Below are 23,564 nucleotides of genomic sequence, written 5' to 3' on the forward strand. Positions count from 1 at the left end.
ATTCTTGATAGTCCATCTTCATTCTTCCATGTGGATTGAATAGTCAGCATATGGATTTTTAAATGCCATTGCAGTTGGAAGCAAAGGTTTCCATCAACTATTGTTAACCTGTCCACATGTAAAGACTGACTTGATTAAGTCCCTATAAAAAAAAAGGATAACGTGGTAAGTGTCTTCATAAGCCATACATAACATAAAATATGTCGAATTACGAAGGAATTATGGTGAGTGAAATGGTTATTAATAATTACGAAGGAAATGTTTTGATTTCAAATATGTCGAATCATTTAAAGTTATATGATTATCCAAATCAAATCATCCAATTTTTTTTCCCTTCTCCTTGTTTTATCTCAATAATCATTGAATTTTGCATGAAAGAATGTAAGTATTTAGTATAATTTTTTTATGCTTGGAAAAAAAAAATTGTAAGCGTCAAGTAACTGTTGGGGTCAACAATTAAGTTTTCTGGTCAAACGTGTAATCTTAGTGAACCTTTGATCCAACAATAACCAGACGAAACGCGAAAAAGTGCTAGCATTGGCTTGCAGCGGCGACTGATTTGAAAAGAAAAATTAAACAAAAACAGATCGTGACTGACGTGGCAATTTTCAACATGGACCCCACAGCTAACGCGTTTGTGTCACTCTCTTGTCATTTGATTACTTTTTTTTTTTTTTAATATAGTAATTAAAAGAAGCAAGAGTGACTTTTGCATGCTAAAATTTATGTTTTAGAAAATGCTTTACTTTAAAAGTGGACATCTGACCAATTCAACCAATTTTTTAGGTGCATTTGATTTTTTTTTTAATTATTATTAGATTGGATAATTTTATTTATTTTTGTTATATTTATTTTATATCATATATTATAAAATATAAAAATTATTATATCTTAATTTATATCTACATATTAATTACGAAATATATTTATTTTATTTTTTGTTAAATTGATAGGTATTTTTTGTATTATTTTTGTTTTAATTAAATTCATGTAAAAATTTTTATTATAATTTTAAAAAAAATTTAATTATATATTTTTATATTATATTATTATATCATATTTAAAATTCATAGCTTTATCTTTGAAATAAAAAACTTATCAGTTCACGTGTAATCTTTCTCAACATTCTAATATTTTTTTTTTAGTCAATCTTATGATTGGATTTAGAATTGAAATATATCATTAAGAAACCATTGAACGTGGATAATTCGTTAAGAATTATTAATTAATAATTTATTTTAAATTGTTCACATGTGAATAAAATTTATTTTTAATTTATGGATGAAATCTAAAATTGCAAGCAAAATATATAAATTAAAAGGTCTTAAGAATTTCTAAAAAATGTATTTTTTTTAAGTGTTATTACATGATCATAAATATCAATCGGGTGAAAATATATTATTCAAAATTAGATAAAAATAATAAAAAATTTTATTACTTTAAATAGTAAAGAAGATATTTTTCCAATTTAAACAAGTGAAGAAAAAAAAAAAGGCAATGAAAATTACTAGTCTAAAAATGCCACTGAAATAAAAATGAAAATGGAATAAAGCTACGTGTCCAACTTGGCCAACGAAGCTGTCGGCTGGCCTATGAGACAAGCTTTGCTGAATCATCACGGCGTCGATGTGGCACTACATGATTGGATGAAAAGTTTACAGTTGTAGGAACGAAGATGAGAGCATATTGACTTGGTCAGTCTCGGTAACTTTGAAATGACCGTAGGATGTTGAGGTTCTCAAACTTGAAACTGTTAGAGAAGAAGACACAATCAGTAAAAATATATTTTTCTCTTACCCAAAGTAACAAATAATACTCTTAAAATAATATTTTAATCTTATAATTTTTAAAAATTCTTTAATATGTTCGATTTTATCGGAATTTAATTTTTTTTAAAACGATTTTAAAGATGCATTCTTTTAAAGAATCTTAAAACATATTTTTTGTATTAATTTAGTGAACTTAAAATTATATTTTAAAAATGTTTTTTATTATGATCAAATATATGTTGATAAAAGAAAAAAACTATTCTCCTTTATCAGCTAGATTAATCTTAAATGGGTTATGAAAATTCAATAAAAATTAAAATGTTTTTAAATTTAAAGACATGTAACAAACAAATATAAATATATAAACTTATTATTTCATACATAATTAATGAAGTTTCTAAAAGATTATTATATATCTTTTTTTTTTATAATATTCATGTATGATGGTTTTAAATATATCTTATATCGTTTTACTGATGGTATATTACATCATTTTAATAGAAGAGAGATCAAGTTATATAAAAAAATTTTAAAAAATTTATTGTAATTATTGATTTTAATAGATTAAAAAGATAAAATAAATCATTTTTTTTTTATTTATCTCTCTTATCCATTAGATTTATTAAAATCAATTGTTAAAAAAAATATAAAATTTTTTAATTTTAATTATTATATATATAATCATAATACTATTTCGAACAAAATTTGAAAACCGATATGATAGATTTAGAATCCACGACATAAAAAGGCAGTTCACAATGAGTCAAATCCTAGTCCATTATTAACGATCAAACATAATTGCATAGGCGTCCTTTATGCAAATTAAAGCACTGAGTTCAATTTCAATAGCGAAAAATGCAACTTTTTTAATAATTGAGTAGCTTCGTTTGTACTTTATTGTTCATCATCTTCCTAGTTTGGAAATTGGATAAACTACTAAAACAAAAGTTCAATGTGATAATTTAGCACATAATTTACTTACTTAAATCCATTTGACAATAGGATAATCTTTTATTTTATTTGATACAAATTAAAAAAAAAATCAAATTCTAACATTCATCGTCAAAATGTTTAAGATAATGGAAAGAAAAATATTTAATTCTAAAAAGATAGAGTGGAATTAGGCTAGGATGTTTCATATTTATAATAATGTAAATATTTTTTTGGATTTGTTAAGATTTAAATTCTAATCTTTAAAATTAATAAAATATTAAATACTAATAATTTCTTGAACAAAAATCTCCTAACCTATATAATGTTCTAACAAATAGTCCAATGGATTCCTAGTCCATCGCCATTATGTTGGGTTGGTGACTAAATTAACATATTGGTTTGGGTTTTCTTGGTGAAGGCTGTTGGGTGATTACAGTTGAGCCCAAGATATAAATTTTAGGTATGGGTCTTGGAATTACTAAGAATTGGGCTGTGGCTTAATAGTATTTGCTGATTTCACTTATATTTGGACTAATTGGGCCTTGTCTTAACTACCTAGTCCAGTTGCCTAAATGTTTGATGAACCGGAATCCTAAGGCGGCTGCTGCAGATTTCACAGAAGACAGATGAAGTACTCTACCTATGCAGTTTCTTACTGAACTAAACACGAGATTTGATTTGTTTTGAAAATGATTAGACACCCCTACAAAGGGGGAGACCACATATTTTTTGTTTTTTTCTGTTATAATTTGATGACATTGACTAAAAAACAGCATAAAGGCACAAGAATCTTCACCTGATCACCATATCGCATATAAGGTCCAATTGAGTCTTTCAGCACCGATTATCAACTCTATGAATCTCAAGATTCTACTCTCATCTTATACAGCCTGGCAGAATTTTCCACTCTTATCACTCAGCCAACTGATTTCTCATGATGTTGATATTATTGAAAACTGGACGATCCAACTTTCATTTGCTCAGCCAAAGTGGGAATTCACCAAAGAGTGATGATGCCTATCTACTTCATAGTTATCCATCTCAATTATTATTGGCTTCCTCCTGTCAGGTATTTTTCTCTTTCTCGACCTGATCAACATTCCTGTTATACATGAGTTAGTCGTTTCTCTTTCTTTTGCAGTTAAAATGGCTAGATTTTCTCCAAATATTGTAATAATTTGACCCACAGGCCAAAGGGATTAGTTTTGTTGGTAAGGGAATAGCTCATTCCTTGTCAATCATGTTCGATTTTGTAGGGAGGATTTCGAGAGTAAAATCATAACTGTATTAGGTGGATGGGAAGGGATGTGTTTTTAAAATCACAGGGATTAGATCCAAACAAAGTTTTACGTCTCCTTAACTGTCTTAGAAAAAAATATTGTAATAATTTGTAGGAAAGTACCATTTTTCCGTCAGTCACCATTGGAATAGTACTTATCCAGCTTATCCCCATCAATTCTTTCCCTCCTTTCAGCCACCGGATCAGCAACCTTTGAATTTTCTCATCCAGGTTACTTGCTTTTCCTCAAATATTCCCCCAAGAACTTTTTTGCTTGTTGGATGCATCATTTAGGTCCCCACGATGGACACTTAGCCCTGGAAAAACGTTATGCTGATAGCAGATTCATGGTTCCCTGACCCTAAGCAGGAATAATATTCAGCCAAAACAATTGACTCCCCTGATGTGTCTAGCTCGAGAATCCAACGGAAACGTCTCGCAATTTCAGACCATAATTAATGAGCTCGAGATGGCAAAGCAAGCGCTCGAAGTTGAAAGGAGGGGCAGCAGAGAATAAATTAATCAAGTCTTTCAAAGCTATTGATAGCAGGAAAATGATCTCATTTGAGATAACTTTATTGTGGAAATGACATGGATGATAAGGATTAAAAAATATCGGCAGCCTGATATACCACAATGAACAATAGGTGCTTAAAGTTGCAGATGTAATTGATAACAAATGATCACCACATATTGTCAATAGTGCTTGTAAACTTGTGCTTATAATTCAATCTGTCCATGTGCTTGAAGGATGCATGGTTTTCTCTAAGTCTCATGTACAAAGGCAAAATAGCTTTGGATTTTAGAATCTACAAACGAAGAGTACTATAGCAAGAAAAACCAGTTAGGTTTTAGTTTTATTCTGGAGGTTGGCGGAAAACTTATGCAGGAATTCCTTTGGTTTAAATTTCCTGTAAACCCAGTTATGCTTTTGAGAAAACTCTGAGCTTCTGACAATGAGAAACTCAAAGGTTCCCCGGTTTTAGCAAGCATATCAATGCAAAATTCCTTCCTGAGTTAAACAGGACCACCACCTTTACAGGTGAGGTGCTTTTCACACTTATAGGTCAAGAACGGTGACCTTTGATCTCCTGATAAAGTCCTGGATTCCATAGCCCCAGGCCCCCCAACTTGCAGACGAATTCTAAGCTACCCAAAGAAAAGGGAAATTAATGGCGTCCTTAAAAGGTCTTGAAATAGAAAGGAAATGTATCCAGGGAAAAAATAAAATTCTTTTTGCAGTGGACGTGGATGATAAGGATTCTAATCATCAAAACGATAGAACGTGCCTGAAATGGATCTTCTTCGTAGATATTCCCCCCAAAAGTTGGAAACGCCATGGCAACCACATAAGCGCTTGTCTTGCTTCTGTTGATATCCAAACTAAAGTGAAAAAACACTTTCTAATAGACAAATCACAAACCAACCAGTCCTTTTCAATGTTCACAAAGGAACCAGAACCACCATAAACTAGTAACTACTGTATAGTTTACCTAACTTTCCACAGGAAGTTTCTTCATGACGGTTGTATCCAAATTGTTTTAGAACAATCAGATGAATTTATGGCTCCTAGTCTTTATGTCCGGTAATAAATTCTCTGAGGGAAAAATTTGTACTAGTAGTTTTCGCCTTTTTGGTGCAAACACATCTCATGCCCATCGATCACCAATCAGCTGTTAATAAGTCATATGGTAATGTTGATTTTAACTTTTTTTTTTGGTTGTTACAAGGGGAGTATGAGCTGCTAGACTAATCCCATGATCTATTTTTCTTTGTTGATAATTCATCTCATTAACTCACATTTAAATTTAATTAGATGTCAATTCATGCAAAATAGAGTACAAATGAATTTAACCATTTCATTTATGATTGTCTGCCTATTGGGTTTTCGAGAATCTTTGCTATACTTTGTTTAAAATAGTTGTTGTCTTATAGTGAAAGTGTACTATTTAGCAGCCTGTCAAATTTGACAGTAAGCCAAAAAGATGTATCGGGTGCTGGGTGCAAGCATGGCTTTCCAGCGGATAGCGTTGCACAATATAATGGTCTTTTAAATTATGCTTCCCGATTTTTCTTCCAAGCTAAAATTATACTGTTAGTACGAGTTTGCTTATCCTCCATCCTGGATGAATTCAACATATAATCAAGTGGATACTTTCGGTTGCCCTCATTTTGCTATAGGATCATGTTATTCAAAAGAGAAACATATATCTGGCCCACTACCAGCATGAGATCAATCTATAGTTAGCCTTTGTTTTTCCTTAGGGTACATGTGAAATGGTGATTAATTATGGGATCACATGATGGTTTCCATGGAGTTTAGGTGCAAGATCTGTCTAAAACTTTTAATGGTTTTGGTTCCAGCATTGGACACTGTAAACCAAGTACAATGCATGACTTGTTTGGTATAATCACGGCAAGGATATGACTCTTATCCTCTTAGGCATCACACACTATCATTTGCTATATTAGGCATATGACCCAGAGCCAGATGCCAAAAGCTAGCTGGATATAAAGGGACCGCCGAGTATCAAGTATGTAATTAGTTATTTCAGAATTAATCGACAGGCATGACGGCTAAACAGTAGCTACTAATGTGAGAATCCATATTAATATGCATTGGAAGACAGCAGAAAATGTCGATACTTATGCCAAGATTGTTTTAATTTGAAGTGCAGCAGTAGAGACTGCTTTAAATTAACCGACACTTTTAGTGCTCAGGAAATTTGAGTGCAGCACAGATATGCTAAATTGAATGAAACCTCGCATTGATGTTCTTCCTTCCAGAAACCAAAAAACCATAAACTCCAAGGATCAGTTTGAACTTTGAAATTACTTTCCTTTTCCTTCAACAATTATTAGACTGTTTTCCCTTCAATAATTGGTCTAAATAAACGAACAAAAAAACGAGTAACTAGTATCTAAGACCCTAACAGATTGTTACAGCAGTCTGTACAGTTTCACCTGGTAAAAGAGATCACCTGTTTGACTTATTCTCGGAAAAAAAAAGAACAAGTACAAACAATTGTAAGGAAAGATCTAGCAGCCTCTGTCACGTTTTAAGATTGATTCACAACACAGAAAACGCCTAAAAAGAAAAATAAATAAATAAATAAAAGGGTCTCTCTCTCTGTCTCTCCCTTTTCTCCCTCTCATTATACAGCTCAACAGCACTCTCAACGTGAAGATTTTACTGGTTGGCAGCAATGGTGCACCCGTGAATGCTAAAGATCAGCACAGATGCTGAATAAACCCTGGACCCACCCTGATGAAGGCTGTAGCTTACTTCTGTATACAGCGCCATTATAATGTACTGGACTGTGCTTGCTGTGTTAACTTTATCTCCCGAGTGAAGTACTCGGTACTTTTGATAACTCCATTTGGAGGAAATTTTTCGTGATATAGGAACCATTACTTAAATGTTTAAACAAGTTTCATTGAAATCTGATATTGGAAATTTGAGAACCTAATAGTACGATAATTATAAAGTGAAGTACAGCTTTGAATTCAAGTGTAAATTTTAGTTAACAGAATACTAGTATTAAATGAGGAGTTAATCACTTAGTTCCATATCTGGGAAAAGGGGTTTGGACAATTTGGACACAATATTCAACCAAAAAACCATTGTAGCCGCAGATTTAATACCTTAAATACATATATTTTGATCCTTTCTATGAAAGGTTGTCCACGAAAATAACCACTTTGAGCACATTTATCACGGAGGTCGACACATTCGAATGTGCATCATGAGTAAAATTTTCGCGGCAGGCAGAATTAATCCATTGTATAAACAAAATCCAAGATGGCTAACTGGTATATATGGTTGGTTGTAACAGTTATTAATGTGTGAGGAAAAAAAAAAGAGCGAAAATTTCTTGGATTAATAAAAACAGACCAGGAATTGAGTTTCTTGATGTTTAAGTGATTAAGTCTACAGCAGACCCATGAAATTATCTGGAAAGTAAAGTAAAACCACGTAGTTTTTTACAAAGTCCCGCTGTTTTGCAAGTAAAGCAACAGCTAAGTACCTGACACAAGCCCCGGCCCACGATTTCCAAAACTCTCCTTTCTCTTGCTTTTCTCTCTCCTTCCTCTACTATATAAAGAGCAGCCTTGGCAGTCTCTTTTGCGCATAAAATCTTCTTAATTCTATATTTCTCTCTCTTTTTTTGTGTTTTCTCTGACTCTTTTGAGTATTATCAGTGTAGTTATTTCTGCAATGGCCTCAGGTTCGAGCTGGACACCAAAGCAAAACAAATTGTTTGAGAATGCTTTAGCTATCTATGACAAGGATACTCCGGACCGCTGGCACAATCTAGCCAGGGCAGTTGGAGGGAAAACTGTGGAGGAAGTGAAGATACATTACGAGAATCTTGTCGAAGACATCAAGCAGATTGAGTCCGGCCAAGTTCCCTTACCCCCTTACAAGAAAGCAGGAGGAAGCAAAGGATACAGTTACATGGATGAAGAACAAAGGTATAAATATATGCTAGTACCAATTAACTTAATTACCGCTTTTCATACTTTTTTTCTCCAGTTTTTTTCACTTCCCAAGAATGTTTATAAAGATCAGAAAGTCTCATAAACTTTTGAGGAATCCTTTATCTAATTGGACAGGTTTTCAGGAATTCATATCAAATTAACAAGTTGAGAAAATGAAAGGCTTGCTTTTAATATCAAAGTACTTCAATGCATGGCTAGCTTTAACATTATTATGATACTGCTTAATTGCTAGCTAAATATGTGGTGCAGTTATAACCCATAAGTAAAAAATAACAAGTTTCAAGCATTAGTTGGTGTATATTGCACTATTTCCCTATGGCCAAGACTGATATCTCATCCATTTTCTCCTGCAGGATGAGGAATCTCAGGCTTCAGTGAAGTATGAACCAGAACCAGTAGAAACAAAGATCTTAACCATTAATAAATCAAATGCAGCCCTGCGCAACAAACAGCGAATATGTTGCTCTTATGTCGTTTTCAGTTCCTGATCAAAGTTGTACCTTCCTATATATACTTCTTTCCTGCATGTTGCTTCGTTAAATGTACCGTGTATATGACTCATAACTCATATAGCATTGGTATATGACTCAAAGTTCCTTGTATGCTCCTGTACGTTTTTAATGAATATCCTCCTATTAATGTCTTTGTCTTCTATCTGACCAAATATGCATCCTTGAAACAGCCAGATTTATTGCAATACCTTAATGCAGAATCTAAATTTCAAGTTAAAAAGGATAATAATTAAAGGATAGACTTCGTAAAATTTGTTCTTGGATATTCATTTTCATATTCATTTTCCCAACCAATGTGGAAAATAAGAAGAGCCACTTTTTGGATCAAAGAGAAAAGATGGGAATTATACAATCTACAATATATGTTTGTGTGAACACCTCTTCTGCTAGAGACAAACTCTTTGCTGTTGAGTTAATCATTTCCATAATTAATAATTGTACTGGTTCAACTTTGTAAGCCATTAATCTTCTTTTCTGCACATGAAGATAGAATTCTAGATCGGCATGTTATAACTATAAGAATGAATAAGAACATACAATAAACTACAAGGACTCCTCAGCATTCTTTCTAAGAAAGAATTTCATCCACGGCTAGAAACTTCACCTATAGAATTAAATGGTTGCTATTAATTCTGTATATTATCAAGTTCAAGTCAATGGCAAGTTTTGAATTGAAAAAAGATTTCATGTGTTTGCTTATTATTATTACATAAGTAGTGAGATTTCAATTTGTAGATCAATGTCAAATAAGGAGAGCCTAAAGTACTTCAAAGCAAATTTGGAAGTGAACAAGACAAAAGCAAAGCATGATGTTAATATATAAAATTAAAAAAAAAAAGATTTCCTTTTGTAATAGAATAGAAGGATAGAAGGAGATAGTGTAAACAATGGAAAGTTATAGATAAATACATTAAATTTGTATTATATTTCTGATTTACATGTAATTAGTGAATTAAGAAGATATAGATAAATAGAGTATAAAAATTTTAAAAAAAAACCATGTGTTCAGACTGTAAATAAAAAATAATTGGTTTAATAATAATTTTTTTGAGTATATATAAAATTTCCTTTTTCTCACATTTTAAAGTTGGCTTTGAAAAGTTTAAGTCATAAAACGACACCGAATTATTATGGGCTTGGGCTTCGAAGGTAGAAGAAATCTTACTTGATTGGTGGGCTTTAAGGCCCATAATATGACGTCATAACGTACTATACGGCTAGGGACCAAGGTCCTATTTTGATCTGCGTACTCAACACGCGCACCATCACCGTCTCTTTACTTCGTTTTCTGATTATGTCTCGACTTACACTCGCTCATTCGCTCGACCTTTGCGAAGACAAAACTGAAAGACAAAATGGAGGACAAAGCTTGTCCTTTCAAAGTACGCTAATAATCGTTGCTTACTCGAAAGTATCTTTGTTTTTATTTACTTATCTTAAAATTTAAATCAAGAATTTAAAAAATAATAATGGTAGTAGAAGAAGAAGAAATATTTCCAAAAATTTTGGAACTTTGTTGAAAATTCAACTGATTAATAGTTTTTGTAACGCAGATAATATTGGGATCTTCGTCCATGGCTCGTCGTAAAATGTTAGCTGAAATGGGATATGAATTCACAATCATGGTAATTTTCATATATGTAGAAAATTTAAATGTTGATGTATTGACAAAAAAGAAAAAAAAAGAAAAAGAAAGTTTCAGTTTGGGTTTTTCTATAGAGTGCAGATATTGATGAGAAGGGTATTAGAAAGGAGAAGCCAGAAGAGTTGGTCATAGCTCTTGCTGAAGCAAAGGTTCTGAAGTTTTACTTAAATCGGTGAACTGCTTATTTGGAATGATTGTTTTGATTGATAGAAGAATTTTAGAATCTAAAATCTTTTTTTTTTGCTTTGAGCAGTGTTTTATATATATTTTTAATTTGTTTGTGGGTGTTTTATTGTCTAGTTCTGTTTTAGAATGTCAAATTGGAGAGGGAATTTTTGGAGTTTCTTTTATTGATTTGAGTGTAAATGACATCTCAGGCTGATTCCATTGTATCAAAGCTACAAACTATCAATAATCAAGAGAAGGATGAAATACCAACTATTTTAATTGCTGCTGACACAGTATGTCTTGACTTCTTTTAGTTACTGACTGTGCACCCTTTTTAGACAATCGGGCATGGTTTCACTGAATGCCATCTATGGCCTGAGGATATACTTTTGGAGTGAGTAAATCTGTTTCAATACCAGTGGCATAACTGCTATTTATGGCTTAGATTTCATGTTTTTATTTCTCTCGGTAAAAAGCTGGTTGTGATCCTTGCTAGATGTATAATAAAAGAATCAGAACCATTCAGCTTTCCTACAACACACAATTTCAAAGTGTGGCTTTTGTATGTTTCTGTTCAAATCACTTACATGCATGCACTTTTTATTTACCATTTCCACTGCTGCTGTTGCCTGCAGTATGGTATTGTCTTGGCATTTTCTTAGCTGGTAAAAATTTATCGGGTAGAAGCCATCTTACACAGGCTCTCTGTTGGTGATTACCTAAAGGAAGCTCAGCCAACATTACTAATTACTTCTGACCAAGTGTTAATCTATTCCTTTGATTTGCTTTAGAGTTCCTGGCATGTTTAATAATGCTATACATTCTGTGTTATTGTTGCATGTGTCAAACTTTTTAAGAACAGTTCATAAGTTATCTATTACCACCATATCCCTTTCTTTGCCGATAAAAAATCTATTTCATTTCTATTACACATGTTATTTGGCTCTTTGGAAGGAAGTTAAAGCCGAAATCATAAATAGGTCAATCAATTCCGCCCTTTCAACCTTTCAGCGGGTTCTTATAATTTTAATGCTTCCTTAAATAGATGCTGCAAGTCATGAGTTTCTTTTCATAATTAGAGTGAATTCTTTTTACCATAAAATTTTCAATTAAGAGGCCTATGTCTCACTGTTAATCAGATTTACCATTGCCTTCAGTCAGAAGTGCTTTCTCTGTGGAAGAAACCAGATAATCTGTAAAATATGCAGGATTGATGGGTGGGCATATCTTGCACTGATGTTTTTTGTGCCTAAATTTGTTTGCACTATGTATCCTCAAATATAGATGGCAATTGGTGATAATTAATGCTTCTAAGCATAGCATATTTACTATTTTCATGTTGTTGGAAAAATGAACTTTTTCCCTTTTATTCCTTACTGTTATTGTTAAATGAACTCGAGGTGGTGGTCTATGAAGGTGCTGTAAGGGAAAAACCAGCCAATGAGAAAGAAGCACGTGAATTTATAAAAGGTTTGTCTTAACATTTTCAATCTAATCCCATCTGTTCTACTCTTTCAAAACTTTACTGATAAACTGATGTGCAGGCTATTCGGGTGGGCATGCTGCAACTGTGGGATCTGTTCTAGTTACGAACCTTAAAACTGGGTTCAGAAAAGGAGAATGGGATATGGTGGAGGTATTAATGGCTCTCATTCTTGATTTGAATATTTTTTCCAAATAAATCTTAGCACCTGCTTGAAAAATTACCATACTTATGTCATGTTAATGTATGGAGAGAATCAGAGCAACATAAACTAGATGACGTGTTATCATGTAATTTCATTACTTATTTATGTTCTTTCCCAGCTCTATCAAGTACTAGTTAAGTTCATCAGGACAAAAATATCTTTATTAAGAACCTTAACATATGTGACAAACAGATTATAACACTGTTTTCAAATATGAGTATACAGACTGAAAATGTTTTGGTTTGAACCCAACTCTCATTCCAATGTCGTTTCATTCCTTGTCTGTTGGCTACAGTTATCCAGCTTTCTTAGTCAAGTTATTAGTACTTGCATCAACCTATGGTAGCCACAGAAAGAGAATCAAATGCATATGAAATAGTAATGAAGGATGTCTGACACCATCTTCATTACTTATCCAAAGGGGTAAAAAACACAGTCATTAAAGAGATCTGCACTATGTAGGCCTTGGAAGCTGGAATTATGCGAATTCCATTATTGGCACTTGATAGATATTGTAAGGGTTACAAAGCATGATCATAATGTGGCTTAACTCTTATTATTATTATTGATGCAATGGATATATTTCCATGAAATACCAGATGTGGTCATTGAGAAACTGGTAAGAGTAATTTTCTTCTTTGTTCTTCCTCCTCCTTTAGCTTATTGCGTGAGCAATGTCAATTTTCTTTATCTGTTTTCTTTCTTGTTGTTCAGATTGAGGACGGGACTGTACTACATGTTGCTGGAGGACTGATTATTGAGCATCCTTTGATAAAGCCATATGTTAAGCAAGTGGTTAGTTTGATTATTTCTGTGAATATAGTTTCCATTGGTGTAGGATGTGCCAATTGGTAAAATATGAGGCAAGAATTGATAAATATGATTCTTGCTTTAAGTTGTCTTGTAAAAATCAACATGCTCAACTTCAACATATGATCATAGGCAATGCATGAATACTTCCTTAAGGAATAGCTAAGATAAAATGCCTTGACAGCACCTGCAGGTCTTTTTCAAAACTCTCAAAGCAAGTAGTAGTAAGTAGTAACCTTAGACTGAATTCCGAATGTGCACACGTCCAGTCTGAACATCATCTTTTTTAGTGTGGTAGCTGATGGATTTTCACTGACTGAGAAATATTTTTTAAAATCAGAGGTAGATAAAATGTCGTTTGGTGTCTTTACAGGTAGGGACAACAGACAGTGTGATGGGATTGCCCAAAGCTCTCACGGAGAAACTCATAAAGGAAGCCCTGTAGGAGCTGCATCATTCGATTCCCTTTTTGGAGCTTATTCGCATTTATTCTGATCGGTTCATAGTCTGTCTTAGACATTTTACTCTGCCTAAAATGTGTCACTGTTCTGAACTTCTTATATCATCCATACCCACCTCAATTGTGCACTACTTTTGACCCTAAAAGTTGTATTCCAAGGCAGACGGTGTGTAAATAAGAGGCTACTCATTCATTTGATCCAGAACTCTCTGATTGTATGTGGATACAGGACTACTTGTTGAATTGGATCACTGGAATAAAGAAAGAGAGAGGAAATTAGCAGCATCCAAGGTTTACTCAAGAAGCATCAAAGGAAAAAAAAAAAAAAGAGATTATGAAAACTGTTTACAGAGCGAATTATGCAGACCAAAATTTTTAACCTGAAAGTGAACTCTCTCAAGTAAGACAAACAAAACAACAATTCAAGATGTAAAGCCAATACCCGAGCAGGTTTTCTCGTACCAAATTATCGCATCATTTAGCAATGTTCCAGTTTCCATCACTTGATCAACGCATTTCCTGTCCGTAGATGTAAGGCGAAATGTAGAATCTAGAAGAATGACTTTCGCCGTCCTATGATTTTAGCCATACGATTTAAACAACAAAGAAACAGTAATACTAGAAACATTGTCGACGGAGACAATTTTCGATGTAAACCTCGAGTCCTCCACGGCTGTATATCTGACACTACCCAGCTGGCCAGCGATGATCCGATTAACCTACCTTTTCCAATGCAGGTTGGCCATTCCGTAGCAGTACCGACTCTGTTTTCATAGCTGGCATTTTGATAAGACAAAATCATTCAAAGCCACAAGAATTCTCGTTGATGTTAACAGAAAATGTGAACAAAAAAACCAATCTTTAGTAATAATAACCTGTTGATAATGATGAAAACTGAAAAGTTTTCTCTTCCTTTCCCATATCCATTTTTTCATGCTAAACCAAAAAACCAAAACCACGTTAAAGTAGAACAGTCAACCTTCCAGACGCATTCGTTAAAATAGATTCCAATCTTTACTTTTTTCTTTTTTTCTCTCTAAAGTTCCATTTTTCAGAACAAAGTTTAAACCTTTCGCCAAGGGCCTGTTGTAATTCTACATCTAGCTTTTCTCAGTCCCGGAAACACCTCTCACTCTGAAAAAATATACGATTTCTTTTACAAAACCGTTAAAACCCTGCCACACCTTGGGTTCATTATTGTTAACAGACCAGGTCGGGACCATGAACGAAGGGGGCTTAGCCGCCACAAAAGGTGGCTTGGGAAGCGGCTTAGTTGGTGTTCAGATCAATCAATCCCGAAGGCTCCCAGATTTTCTTCAAAGCGTTAATCTCAAGTACGTAAAATTAGGCTACCACTATCTAATTTCCAATCTTTTAACCCTTTGTTTTATACCTCTAATCGCGGTGGTTTCAATGGAAGTTTCTCAAATGAATCTCGATGATTTACTCCAGCTATGGGTTAACCTTCAATACAATCTAGTCAGCATAATCATTTGCTCTGCTATTTTAGTCTTCGGGTTAACGGTCTATATCATGTCCCGACCCAGAACTGTTTACCTTGTCGATTATTCTTGTTACCGTCCTCCTGATCCTCTTAAAGCTCCCTATGGTCGTTTCATGGAGCACTCTAGGTTGACTGGTGATTTTGATGAATCGTCTCTCGAGTTCCAGCGCAAGATTTTGGAGCGTTCGGGGCTCGGAGAAGAGACTTATGTGCCTAAAGCAATGCATAATATTCCTCCAACGCCGTCCATGGCGGCAGCGAGGGAAGAAGCTGAGGAGGTTATGTTTGGGGCATTGGATATTCTTTTCCGGAACACGAATGTCAAGCCCAAAGATATTGGTATTCTTGTTGTGAATTGTAGTTTGTTTAATCCAACGCCTTCATTGTCGGCTATGATTGTGAATAAGTATAAGCTAAGGGGAAACATTAGGAGCTTTAATTTAGGTGGGATGGGGTGTAGTGCTGGGGTGATTGCAGTAGATCTTGCCAAGGATATGTTGCAGGTGCATAGGAATACGTATGCTGTTGTTGTGAGCACTGAGAATATTACTCAGAATTGGTATTTTGGGAATAAGAAGTCTATGTTGATACCTAATTGTTTGTTTCGAGTTGGGGGTTCAGCTGTTTTGCTTTCGAATAAGTCCAAGGATAGGAAGCGAGCTAAGTATAAGCTTGTTCATGTGGTGAGGACTCATCGTGGAGCAGATGATAAGGCATTTAGGTGTGTGTTTCAGGAACAGGATGATACAGGGAAGACGGGTGTTTCACTGTCTAAAGATTTGATGGCAATTGCTGGAGGTGCACTAAAGACCAATATCACTACGTTGGGTCCTCTTGTGCTACCAATCAGTGAGCAGCTTTTGTTTTTCACAACTTTGTTAGTGAAGAAATTGTTCAATGCCAGTGTCAAGCCTTATATTCCCGATTTCAAGTTGGCATTTGATCATTTCTGCATACATGCTGGTGGGAGGGCTGTGATTGATGAGCTAGAGAAGAATTTGCAGCTGCTACCGATACATGTGGAGGCTTCTAGAATGACTCTCCATCGTTTCGGAAATACTTCTTCAAGCTCCATTTGGTATGGATTGGCGTACATTGAGGCTAAGAAGAGGATGCGGAAGCGCAACCGTGTATGGCAAATTGCATTTGGAAGTGGCTTCAAATGTAATAGTGCAGTCTGGGAAGCACTTCGGAATGTAAAACCATCTAGTAATGGTCCTTGGGAAGATTGCATTGATAACTATCCTGTGAAAATAAGCACCTAGCTGAGCAACATTTTTGAGTTGGATTCTACATTCAGACATTGTATTCATTGGAAGGCAGACCGCTATATTTTGCTCTATCGGATTCTTGACGTGTACTTTAGTTGTCAAATGTGGTTACCTTTGTGTTCCAATTTTTTTTTTTTTGCATCTGCATGCGTGTCTGGAGTCCTATCATGGGAGACTTGCTCATTTTGTGCTATAATTCTCCATGCATTTACTAGTCATTAACCTAGTTGAGATTAATACTCATTGAAAGTTTCATCAATGTGCCATCATTGCATTTCATCTTTCTTTGCCATTTAAGTTTTTTTCCTTTTCTTTTTACCTTAAGACATACATTTATTGGAATTATTGGTGAGTGGGCATTAGTTTTTTTACAGATACATCATACATGGCATTGCTCTTGTCTAGACGTGCCTATCAGTCATTTATAGGTTGTGATTGGATGGGGACGAAGGAGTAAAAAAAAAAAAAAAAGGAAAAATCTTGAAACATGATAAAGACCGTATCGAACTATAGTTACTCATTACTAAGGTTTTAGTATTTCCTGCCTTACGGCGAAGGGTATCTAACATCGTCATTTCGGAACAGTTTTGTTCAAGGAACATTTCAGTCCACTATTAGACAATTACTCCTACTCAAAATTTAACGTTAAAAGATTTAGACAAACTGGGATGAAAACTTAACAATGATAACGTTTCTTGACACTGAAATATGATCATTTGTAGTTGTTTAAAGACGAAGTTTCGAACCTTGATGTTGACTGCCTTGCCTTCTGTTCTAACAGTTTAGTCTGTTCTACTTAAGTGTCGAAATGAAAGCAAAAGCAATTTACCCATAGAAAGAAAATAAATGAATTAATCACTCAAATAAGTACACAAAGCAGATATTTGTTTGAGGATGAGATTTGAGCCTCGTAGAAATACAAGCCAGGAACAAAAGATGATGACCGTAGAATATGCCTTTTCTATGCCGAAGGAAGATGGTTTCAGGCAAAAATTTTACAACTAGAGATCTGTGAGAGTATTACAAAATTGAAATTGCATTGCAGGAACTTACTTCTTCTAAGCAAAAATGAAACGAGGAGAAGAAAACTCATCTGAAAGACCATTGGATTTCTTCCAGAGTTCTCCCCTTTGTCTCGGGTACCCAAAGAGTCACAAACACGATTGTGAAAGCACTCACAAGCATGTAAATTGTAAAGGTTCCTGTTGAGGATGAAGGGAGGTTGAGTTCATTAGGAAGCCAAAACAATAATAGTGTTGCTCCTATTAGGATGTCCATGTCAGTTATTTGAGATTCCACAATCTTCTAAACACTGCCTAATTTTGATAATCTGGTTTTTGCTTTTACTATCAACCTTGTCCGGTGTCAATGTGGATGTGGGTGCGGGTGTGTGAGTCAATATGTGCGTGTGTGAGAGAGAGACGTACCTCCACTGCTCCAGTCCAAAAGAAGGTTGGCAGTCATTGTGACCACCCAAGCAAAGAACCAGTTGGAAAGTGTTGCTATGCTTCCAGCAAGACCCTTGATATTTACAGGAAGAATCTGCAAAGTAAAATGTGGAAAAATTACGAGATGCAACTTTAAAAGGGAGATCATGGTTATCATTATCTACTTTACTCAGCACTCGTGAAGAAGATTTTCAACAGAAGAGCAAATTCAAGTAGTAAAAACGATTGAAATGCATCCACAGTAATTTAATAACCAGCAAACATGCAACATCACCAAGCTATTTTGCTAAGGTCATTTTTAGTAAGTTCTGGACTGCAGTCTGCAGTTTAACAATGACTATCGTTTTGGAGTTCGACCATAGATAAGTAACCACTGTTGAACAGTAACGAGGACTTGTCAAAAATCTGCTTCAGCTCACTTTCCATATCACTAGACATTGAGTGAAAACATCAGAAACCAAAATTTTTCTGATAAATAGTTGGTTTGGGTTCAACTTTGAAAAAATAAGGATGTTAACAGATATGTAAAAGCTTGTAGATTTTCAGAGTTAGATTATTGGTACTTCTGACACCCATTTCAGCAGATTTTACAAAAGTAAGCATAGCCATCAATTCACAGGATGAAAGATGATGCCAAATAATGTAACATGTTGATACCTCTGACATTATAACCCAAGGAATGGCCCCCATTCCTAGAGAGAAGGCAACCACCATGGCCTGAAAGAAGAACAAGTCAGGCAATTGCATTTTAGCAACAAAGATTCAAAGCAATAACACATTCTCAGAAACGGAAAAGTAACATACCACAACTCCAACTCCTGACAAGATGCCCATAATGCTGTAAAGGCTCGAGTCACTAGATACAACATCCTGGATCAATTACCAAAAATGGTGATAATTTAGGTAAAAATGGAAAGGAAATGGAAACTTCAATATAATTGAATCATAGACATAGATTTCAGTTTACTTCTTTTCTTTTAAAAAAAATTTTTTGCATTAGGGGGGAGGGGGTGATTGTCAACAGAATCCACCGCACCTTTAAAAAGAATGATACTGCAACGACTAGGAGGCTCAGAGTCATTCCAAAAGAGGAGACCTGAAATAAGCCAAGGGCAAAAAATGAATTAGATAATTACCAACAAAGTACGAAAGATAAAATTAGAGTAAACTTACTATAAGCAGAACCCGGCGCCCTGCTTTGTCCACTAGCCAGGTGGTTACAGCAGTAGCAATGACCTAACCATGCATAGTCCAATGATCACAATATTTCAAAAGTTCTTCTCGTGGACTGAAAATTTTGATGAAAAGAAAATGTTGTGGCATTTCTTCAAGCTATACCTGAATGGCACCAACTCCAAAGGTAGCCACATTGCTTGATTTAACCCCTGATCAAAGTTAAACATCTAGTTAAGCCTTTTTACTTGAACATTAAATCTTATGGTATGTACTAGGATATAAAAATAAACATAAGCATCAGCAAAATGTTGATAGCTTGTGCACCAACACACTGAGGAGACAATATAGTGAAAGAAAGCCTATTAATATTACAACACAAGCAGAGACAGAAGAGCAATCTTAGGTTGTCTGAGTTTCTGTAACATAACTCTTTTTGAAGGATACAATTAGTGAAAAGGGGGAAGCCTATTGACGTACTTCTAGAAATAACCAACACTAGTGTTAAAAATTTTCAACAATTCTTGTCTGGCAAATGTTTCCATAAAAGGGGAAACAAGCTTGAGCTTACCAGCAGCTTCAAAAATGGTACTTGAATAGAATAGAACACCATTAATGCCACAAAGCTGTTGCAGCACAAGTAGTCCAATTCCAACCTGAAAGACATTGGTCCATGAAACCAATTAGGTTCCTTTTTTCCCTGGTGCTATAAAGACCTAGGACAGTTCAGATTAATGGAATGTCAGAATAAAACTTGTGAGCTATTAAAAATACCATCAATGGAAACCAATATTTCCTTTGTTTGAGTTCTGCAAAGCGAATTGTAGTTCTTCTAGTTGTTGATGCTACAGACCTCTGTGAAGTTAAAATAATAATGATAATAAATAACTGAAGTAGTCATTTGAGGAGAGTGAGGGGAGGGGAGGGGCAGAATAACCTACAAAAGAATTAGAAGTTTTGAACAGGAACTTGCAAACATATAAGTGGTAACCACATTGAAAGAGGGGCAAATGGAGAAAAGTGGATCAACTGCTTATTAGTACCTTGATTTCATTCACTTCAATAGAAATATCAGCATCAAAACCCCTGAGAACTTGCAAAGAAGCTTCAAAATCTTCTGTCATACCCATTTTGGCCTGAAATTAAAAAAGGACACTTGAATCAGGTAATAATAATTATCTATGCAAGCATGCTTGAGTCAACGACCTACTTCTCAAGCTTACCAGCCATCGAGGAGATTCAGGAATGAAAAATAGACCAGGTATCAAAATTGTACAAGGAAGTATTCCTGCCAAAGGATGAAATTAGCAATTTCATCAGAAAAATAGTTAATTTTGAACATTTTCCAATTGCCATCATATGGTAACTTTAAAGTCTAAAGTTTTGTTTTTCACTTTTCCCCATTCTTCGAGGAAGGAAATGCTTCAAGTAGTGACTTAAAGCAATCTAAAACTTAATTGAGAATGTGAAGTGTCCTCCTTAGCACTGAAAAGGAACGTTAATATGATTAGCTTGTTCACATCTCATAAACTTTGTTGGTAAATACTTTACACACCACTCAGCAATGTGGAGGAGAAAGTGGATCATCACAAGAAAAGAAGTGGCTAGAGAAGTAATATTCAAATGAAGCCATATGAGACCATTCTCTGAATTTGAAACCTTATTAAGAACTCAAAAGTGAAACAAATGAGCAACCTTTCTAAGTCAAACACAAGCTTTAAATTTCAATTGTCAACCAGGTCTAATCGGATTGAATTTCTAGACAGATTGAAATAGGGTCCAGAACTGCACTGCTAAGCTGCTGTCTACCAGGACTGATGCCCATGAGAAATCCATTTTTCCAATGGTAACAGTTCACACCAATCTTGAAAAGAAAAGAAGAAGAAGAAAATAAACTGTTTTTAACATATAATGCCATTGTGAGAATGATGCTGTCATATGATTACCTAAAACTGCAAGTATCCTCCACTCAACAAAAAGTCCCAGTAGATAGGCCAGCATTATTCCAAGTGTGACAGACAGCTACAAAGTATAACATTGCTTATTTGAGTAGTCTGACAAGTGATTAAAGCCTTCCATAAAATATTCAGCAACCACACTCATGATAAACAGTGCCAGAACCAACCTGATTCACTGAACCCAAGCTTCCCCTTAAGTTTTGAGGTGATATCTCAGCTATATACACAGGCACCTATACATGACAAACACATTGAATACTCTCAGCTTTGCTTTACACAAAAATTCGATCTTAATAACCAAAGCATAGTTCCATGTTACCGTGTAAGAGATTATTCCCACACCAAAACCTTCCAACAACCTTCCCATGTAAAGAAAAGATGAATCCTGAAAAATGCAGCAACCTTTGTTGTGAGTGTTAATGATCAAGCTACATGAAGCTTGGATAATATAATCATTAGAACTCACTTTTGCAAAAGATATAGCAAGCCATCCAATTATATTAGGAATAGCTGCAATCATTAAAGACTGCAATGAAAGAAGAAACTAAACTTAGCAATCCAAATCAAAACAAGAAATAAAACTGCGAAGCTAAATCAGTGATTGGATTACCCCTTTCCGGCCGATATACTCGGCTATCTGACCACTGGCTATTGCTCCAACCATGGCACCCACATTCGATAAAGAGCCAAATAGAGAAAACTGTCCCAAAAATAGGACTTCTTAGCTGAGTTAATCAAAACCAAAAACAAAAAGGAAAAAAAGAATAGCTTTACCTCTGAGACTGTTAGTCCAAGATCCTTGATGATTGCAGATTGTGTAGGAGAAGAGTAACCAGACTACAAACAAATTAAACCCCAATTTAGGACTTCCATTTCTTATTTCAAATGATAGTAAACTTAAAGCTACATCAGAAAAGAAGCAAAGCAAGTGCAACTGAAGTTAACTTACAGTGAAACCGAATTGGATAGGACCCAAAGCAACAATCAAAACGCAGGCTACAACAGAGATAGAGCTATCACGAATAGCCTGAGATGAGCCCAGCATACTAGAGCCCATCCTGGAACCCATCCGATACCAGCTTCCTGTATGTAGAAATGGCTTCCGTAGATCCCTCCCATCTTCAGAATCATCCCTGAAACTCATCTGTCCCTCTTTCTCTGTACCAACTTCTCTTTGAATGAGAAAACAGTCTGATAACCCAGAGACGAGACAAGGAGCCTTGCTCTTAGATTGGATATCCTGACACAGAAGATTTTATGAGCTGGAGGAACCCTACCGAACAAGGAAGTAATAAAACGTAGTTTAATAAAAAAAATAAAAATACTTAATATATAATAATACATCTGCCAAAAAAAGATAGAAGAAAATGAATCAGAACCTGTGAATCAGACGTGTTGATCGTGTCTCATAACCCAGCTGCTCTGCTGTAATGGAAACTGACCGTTAGCTCCAGCTCAAACTTACCATAGATGTGGTCACACCACTCCAACTAAATTAAACCTGTTTTATTCCTCTTTTGGGGTCTTCCTGACTGATATCGAAGAGGAGAAAAAAAAAAAAAAACTGGACTTTTAGAGTTTACCAAACGTGAGCAAGGCCGTTGGTTTCCATTATTGAAAATAGTACTATCAATGTCTATTTAATCATATTCAAACCCCAGTTATTGACCCTTTCATCTAAGTAACATTTAATTTAAAATATTCCTATTTCACTTATTACAAATTTTTTATTTTAAAAAATTAAAAAATTAATCAAATTTTGATCTATATATTCTCGTGACGATGTATCAGTAGCTATAAATTAAATTTATAAAACTAACACTTTCAGCTTTGTCGTGCCAAATAAATAAATTCAACAATGGTAATCATATCAAACAAAATAATAATAATAATAAAAAGCACATTTTCGTAGAATCCCAGGTACTACCAGTTTTAGAGGTGAAAAGTAAAAAAACTGGTTACCGGTAAGAGTGGTCGACTGGAACTCCAACTACCAGTCGTCGTTGGTAAGCAAATCAACAGAAACTTTAGAGTTGGCATTGTTTGAGGTAAGGTTGTCTGATTTTGTAATCGTTGCACCAGAAATTTAGAAGTGTCCACGTGAAAATCGTGACCGAAGAAACTGACAAGGAAACCAGGCTGTCGTCGTTGATAATGAAAGAAACTGAAAGTGTAGGAAATAATAAATATTACTTTTACACTTACCTTAAATAATTTCCTAGTGGGCTGATCCGGCTCAAAATAAAAACGTCAGTTCGAATCGCCGGTACCTTTTTTGGACCGGCCATTTCTGAATTGGGGCAATTCCTCGGCCTGCTTATATTGGGCTAGGCACATGGATTTTTTGTGGGGCTTATTACACGCGCTGTAACCGAGCGTGGGATATTGAAGAGCATGAAACTTTTCCTTCTCGGAAGACAACACATGTTGAGAAACAAAACGC

The 23,564-nt window shown here is 34.8% G+C and overlaps 3 protein-coding genes and 1 pseudogene across 8 annotated transcripts; 3 read left to right on the plus strand and 1 right to left on the minus strand.

The window, feature by feature from the left end:
- The first annotated feature begins 8,096 nt into the window (after positions 1-8,096).
- LOC111312724 (protein RADIALIS-like 3) lies at positions 8,097-9,121 on the plus strand. The gene is made up of 2 exons (XM_022913257.2): positions 8,097-8,457; positions 8,838-9,121. The coding sequence occupies exons 1-2, from the start codon at positions 8,201-8,203 to the stop codon at positions 8,860-8,862; spliced, it is 282 nt and encodes a 93-aa protein (XP_022768992.2). The 5' UTR covers positions 8,097-8,200; the 3' UTR covers positions 8,863-9,121.
- A 951-nt stretch (positions 9,122-10,072) lies between these two features.
- On the plus strand, positions 10,073-13,972 carry LOC111312723 (uncharacterized). 2 transcript variants are annotated; one of them, XM_089768448.1, is made up of 9 exons: positions 10,073-10,378; positions 10,550-10,621; positions 10,716-10,790; positions 11,019-11,102; positions 12,210-12,279; positions 12,354-12,444; positions 13,074-13,116; positions 13,212-13,292; positions 13,681-13,972. In XM_089768448.1, exons 1-9 carry the CDS (start codon positions 10,352-10,354, stop codon positions 13,750-13,752), a joined length of 615 nt encoding a protein of 204 aa, XP_089624574.1. In that variant the 5' UTR covers positions 10,073-10,351; the 3' UTR covers positions 13,753-13,972. The 2 variants fall into 2 exon arrangements, with proteins under 2 accessions (XP_089624574.1, XP_022768990.2); XM_022913255.2 differs by lacking the exon at positions 13,074-13,116 and having other exon boundaries at positions 10,244-10,378; positions 12,354-12,445.
- Positions 13,973-14,210: 238 nt separating this feature from the next.
- On the plus strand, positions 14,211-16,801 carry LOC111312721 (3-ketoacyl-CoA synthase 4 pseudogene; annotated as a pseudogene). The gene has a single exon (XR_016346555.1). The product of XR_016346555.1 is annotated as a 3-ketoacyl-CoA synthase 4 pseudogene (transcript).
- Positions 16,802-17,366: 565 nt separating this feature from the next.
- Positions 17,367-23,154, minus strand: LOC111312722 (sugar transporter ERD6-like 6). 4 transcript variants are annotated; one of them, XM_089768431.1, is made up of 20 exons: positions 23,084-23,154; positions 22,501-22,653; positions 22,071-22,394; positions 21,896-21,958; positions 21,732-21,821; positions 21,588-21,647; positions 21,441-21,506; positions 21,289-21,354; positions 21,110-21,185; positions 20,387-20,451; positions 20,207-20,299; positions 19,938-20,018; positions 19,735-19,819; positions 19,329-19,375; positions 19,164-19,226; positions 19,027-19,086; positions 18,795-18,860; positions 18,648-18,707; positions 17,970-18,084; positions 17,367-17,744 (listed from the first exon to the last, which is right to left on the minus strand). In XM_089768431.1, the coding sequence occupies exons 3-20, from the start codon at positions 22,263-22,265 to the stop codon at positions 17,632-17,634; spliced, it is 1,464 nt and encodes a 487-aa protein (XP_089624557.1). In that variant the 5' UTR covers positions 22,266-22,394; positions 22,501-22,653; positions 23,084-23,154; the 3' UTR covers positions 17,367-17,631. The 4 variants fall into 4 exon arrangements, with proteins under 4 accessions (XP_089624557.1, XP_089624558.1, XP_022768987.2 ...); XM_089768432.1 differs by lacking the exon at positions 23,084-23,154 and having other exon boundaries at positions 22,071-22,361; positions 22,501-22,762; XM_022913252.2 differs by lacking the exon at positions 23,084-23,154 and having other exon boundaries at positions 22,501-22,702.
- Positions 23,155-23,564: the final 410 nt, after the last annotated feature.

The sequence above is a fragment of the Durio zibethinus genome, chromosome 1 (genome assembly GCF_047325235.1).
Source record: "Durio zibethinus cultivar Kanyao isolate XHJ-2024 chromosome 1, ASM4732523v1, whole genome shotgun sequence".
Taxonomy (NCBI): Eukaryota; Viridiplantae; Streptophyta; class Magnoliopsida; order Malvales; family Malvaceae; genus Durio; species Durio zibethinus.

Excerpts from the sequence above, each read along its gene's own strand:
- LOC111312724 (XM_022913257.2), top strand. The coding sequence starts at position 8,201 with ATGGCCTCAGGTTCGAGCTGGACACCAAAGCAAAACAAATTGTTTGAG. Across the intron at positions 8,458-8,837 it reads TACATGGATGAAGAACAAAG|GATGAGGAATCTCAGGCTTC; the intron begins GTATAAATATAT and ends TTTCTCCTGCAG.
- LOC111312723 (XM_089768448.1), top strand. The coding sequence starts at position 10,352 with ATGGAGGACAAAGCTTGTCCTTTCAAA. Across the intron at positions 12,280-12,353 it reads AGCACGTGAATTTATAAAAG|GCTATTCGGGTGGGCATGCT; the intron begins GTTTGTCTTAAC and ends ACTGATGTGCAG. Across the intron at positions 13,117-13,211 it reads ATGTGGTCATTGAGAAACTG|ATTGAGGACGGGACTGTACT; the intron begins GTAAGAGTAATT and ends CTTGTTGTTCAG.
- LOC111312722 (XM_089768431.1), bottom strand. The coding sequence starts at position 22,265 with ATGAGTTTCAGGGATGATTCTGAAGATGGGAGGGATCTACGGAAGCCA. Across the intron at positions 21,507-21,587 it reads TTGCTATATCTTTTGCAAAA|GATTCATCTTTTCTTTACAT; the intron begins GTGAGTTCTAAT and ends TGCATTTTTCAG. Across the intron at positions 19,820-19,937 it reads AATATTGGTTTCCATTGATG|GTTGGAATTGGACTACTTGT; the intron begins GTATTTTTAATA and ends AATGTCTTTCAG.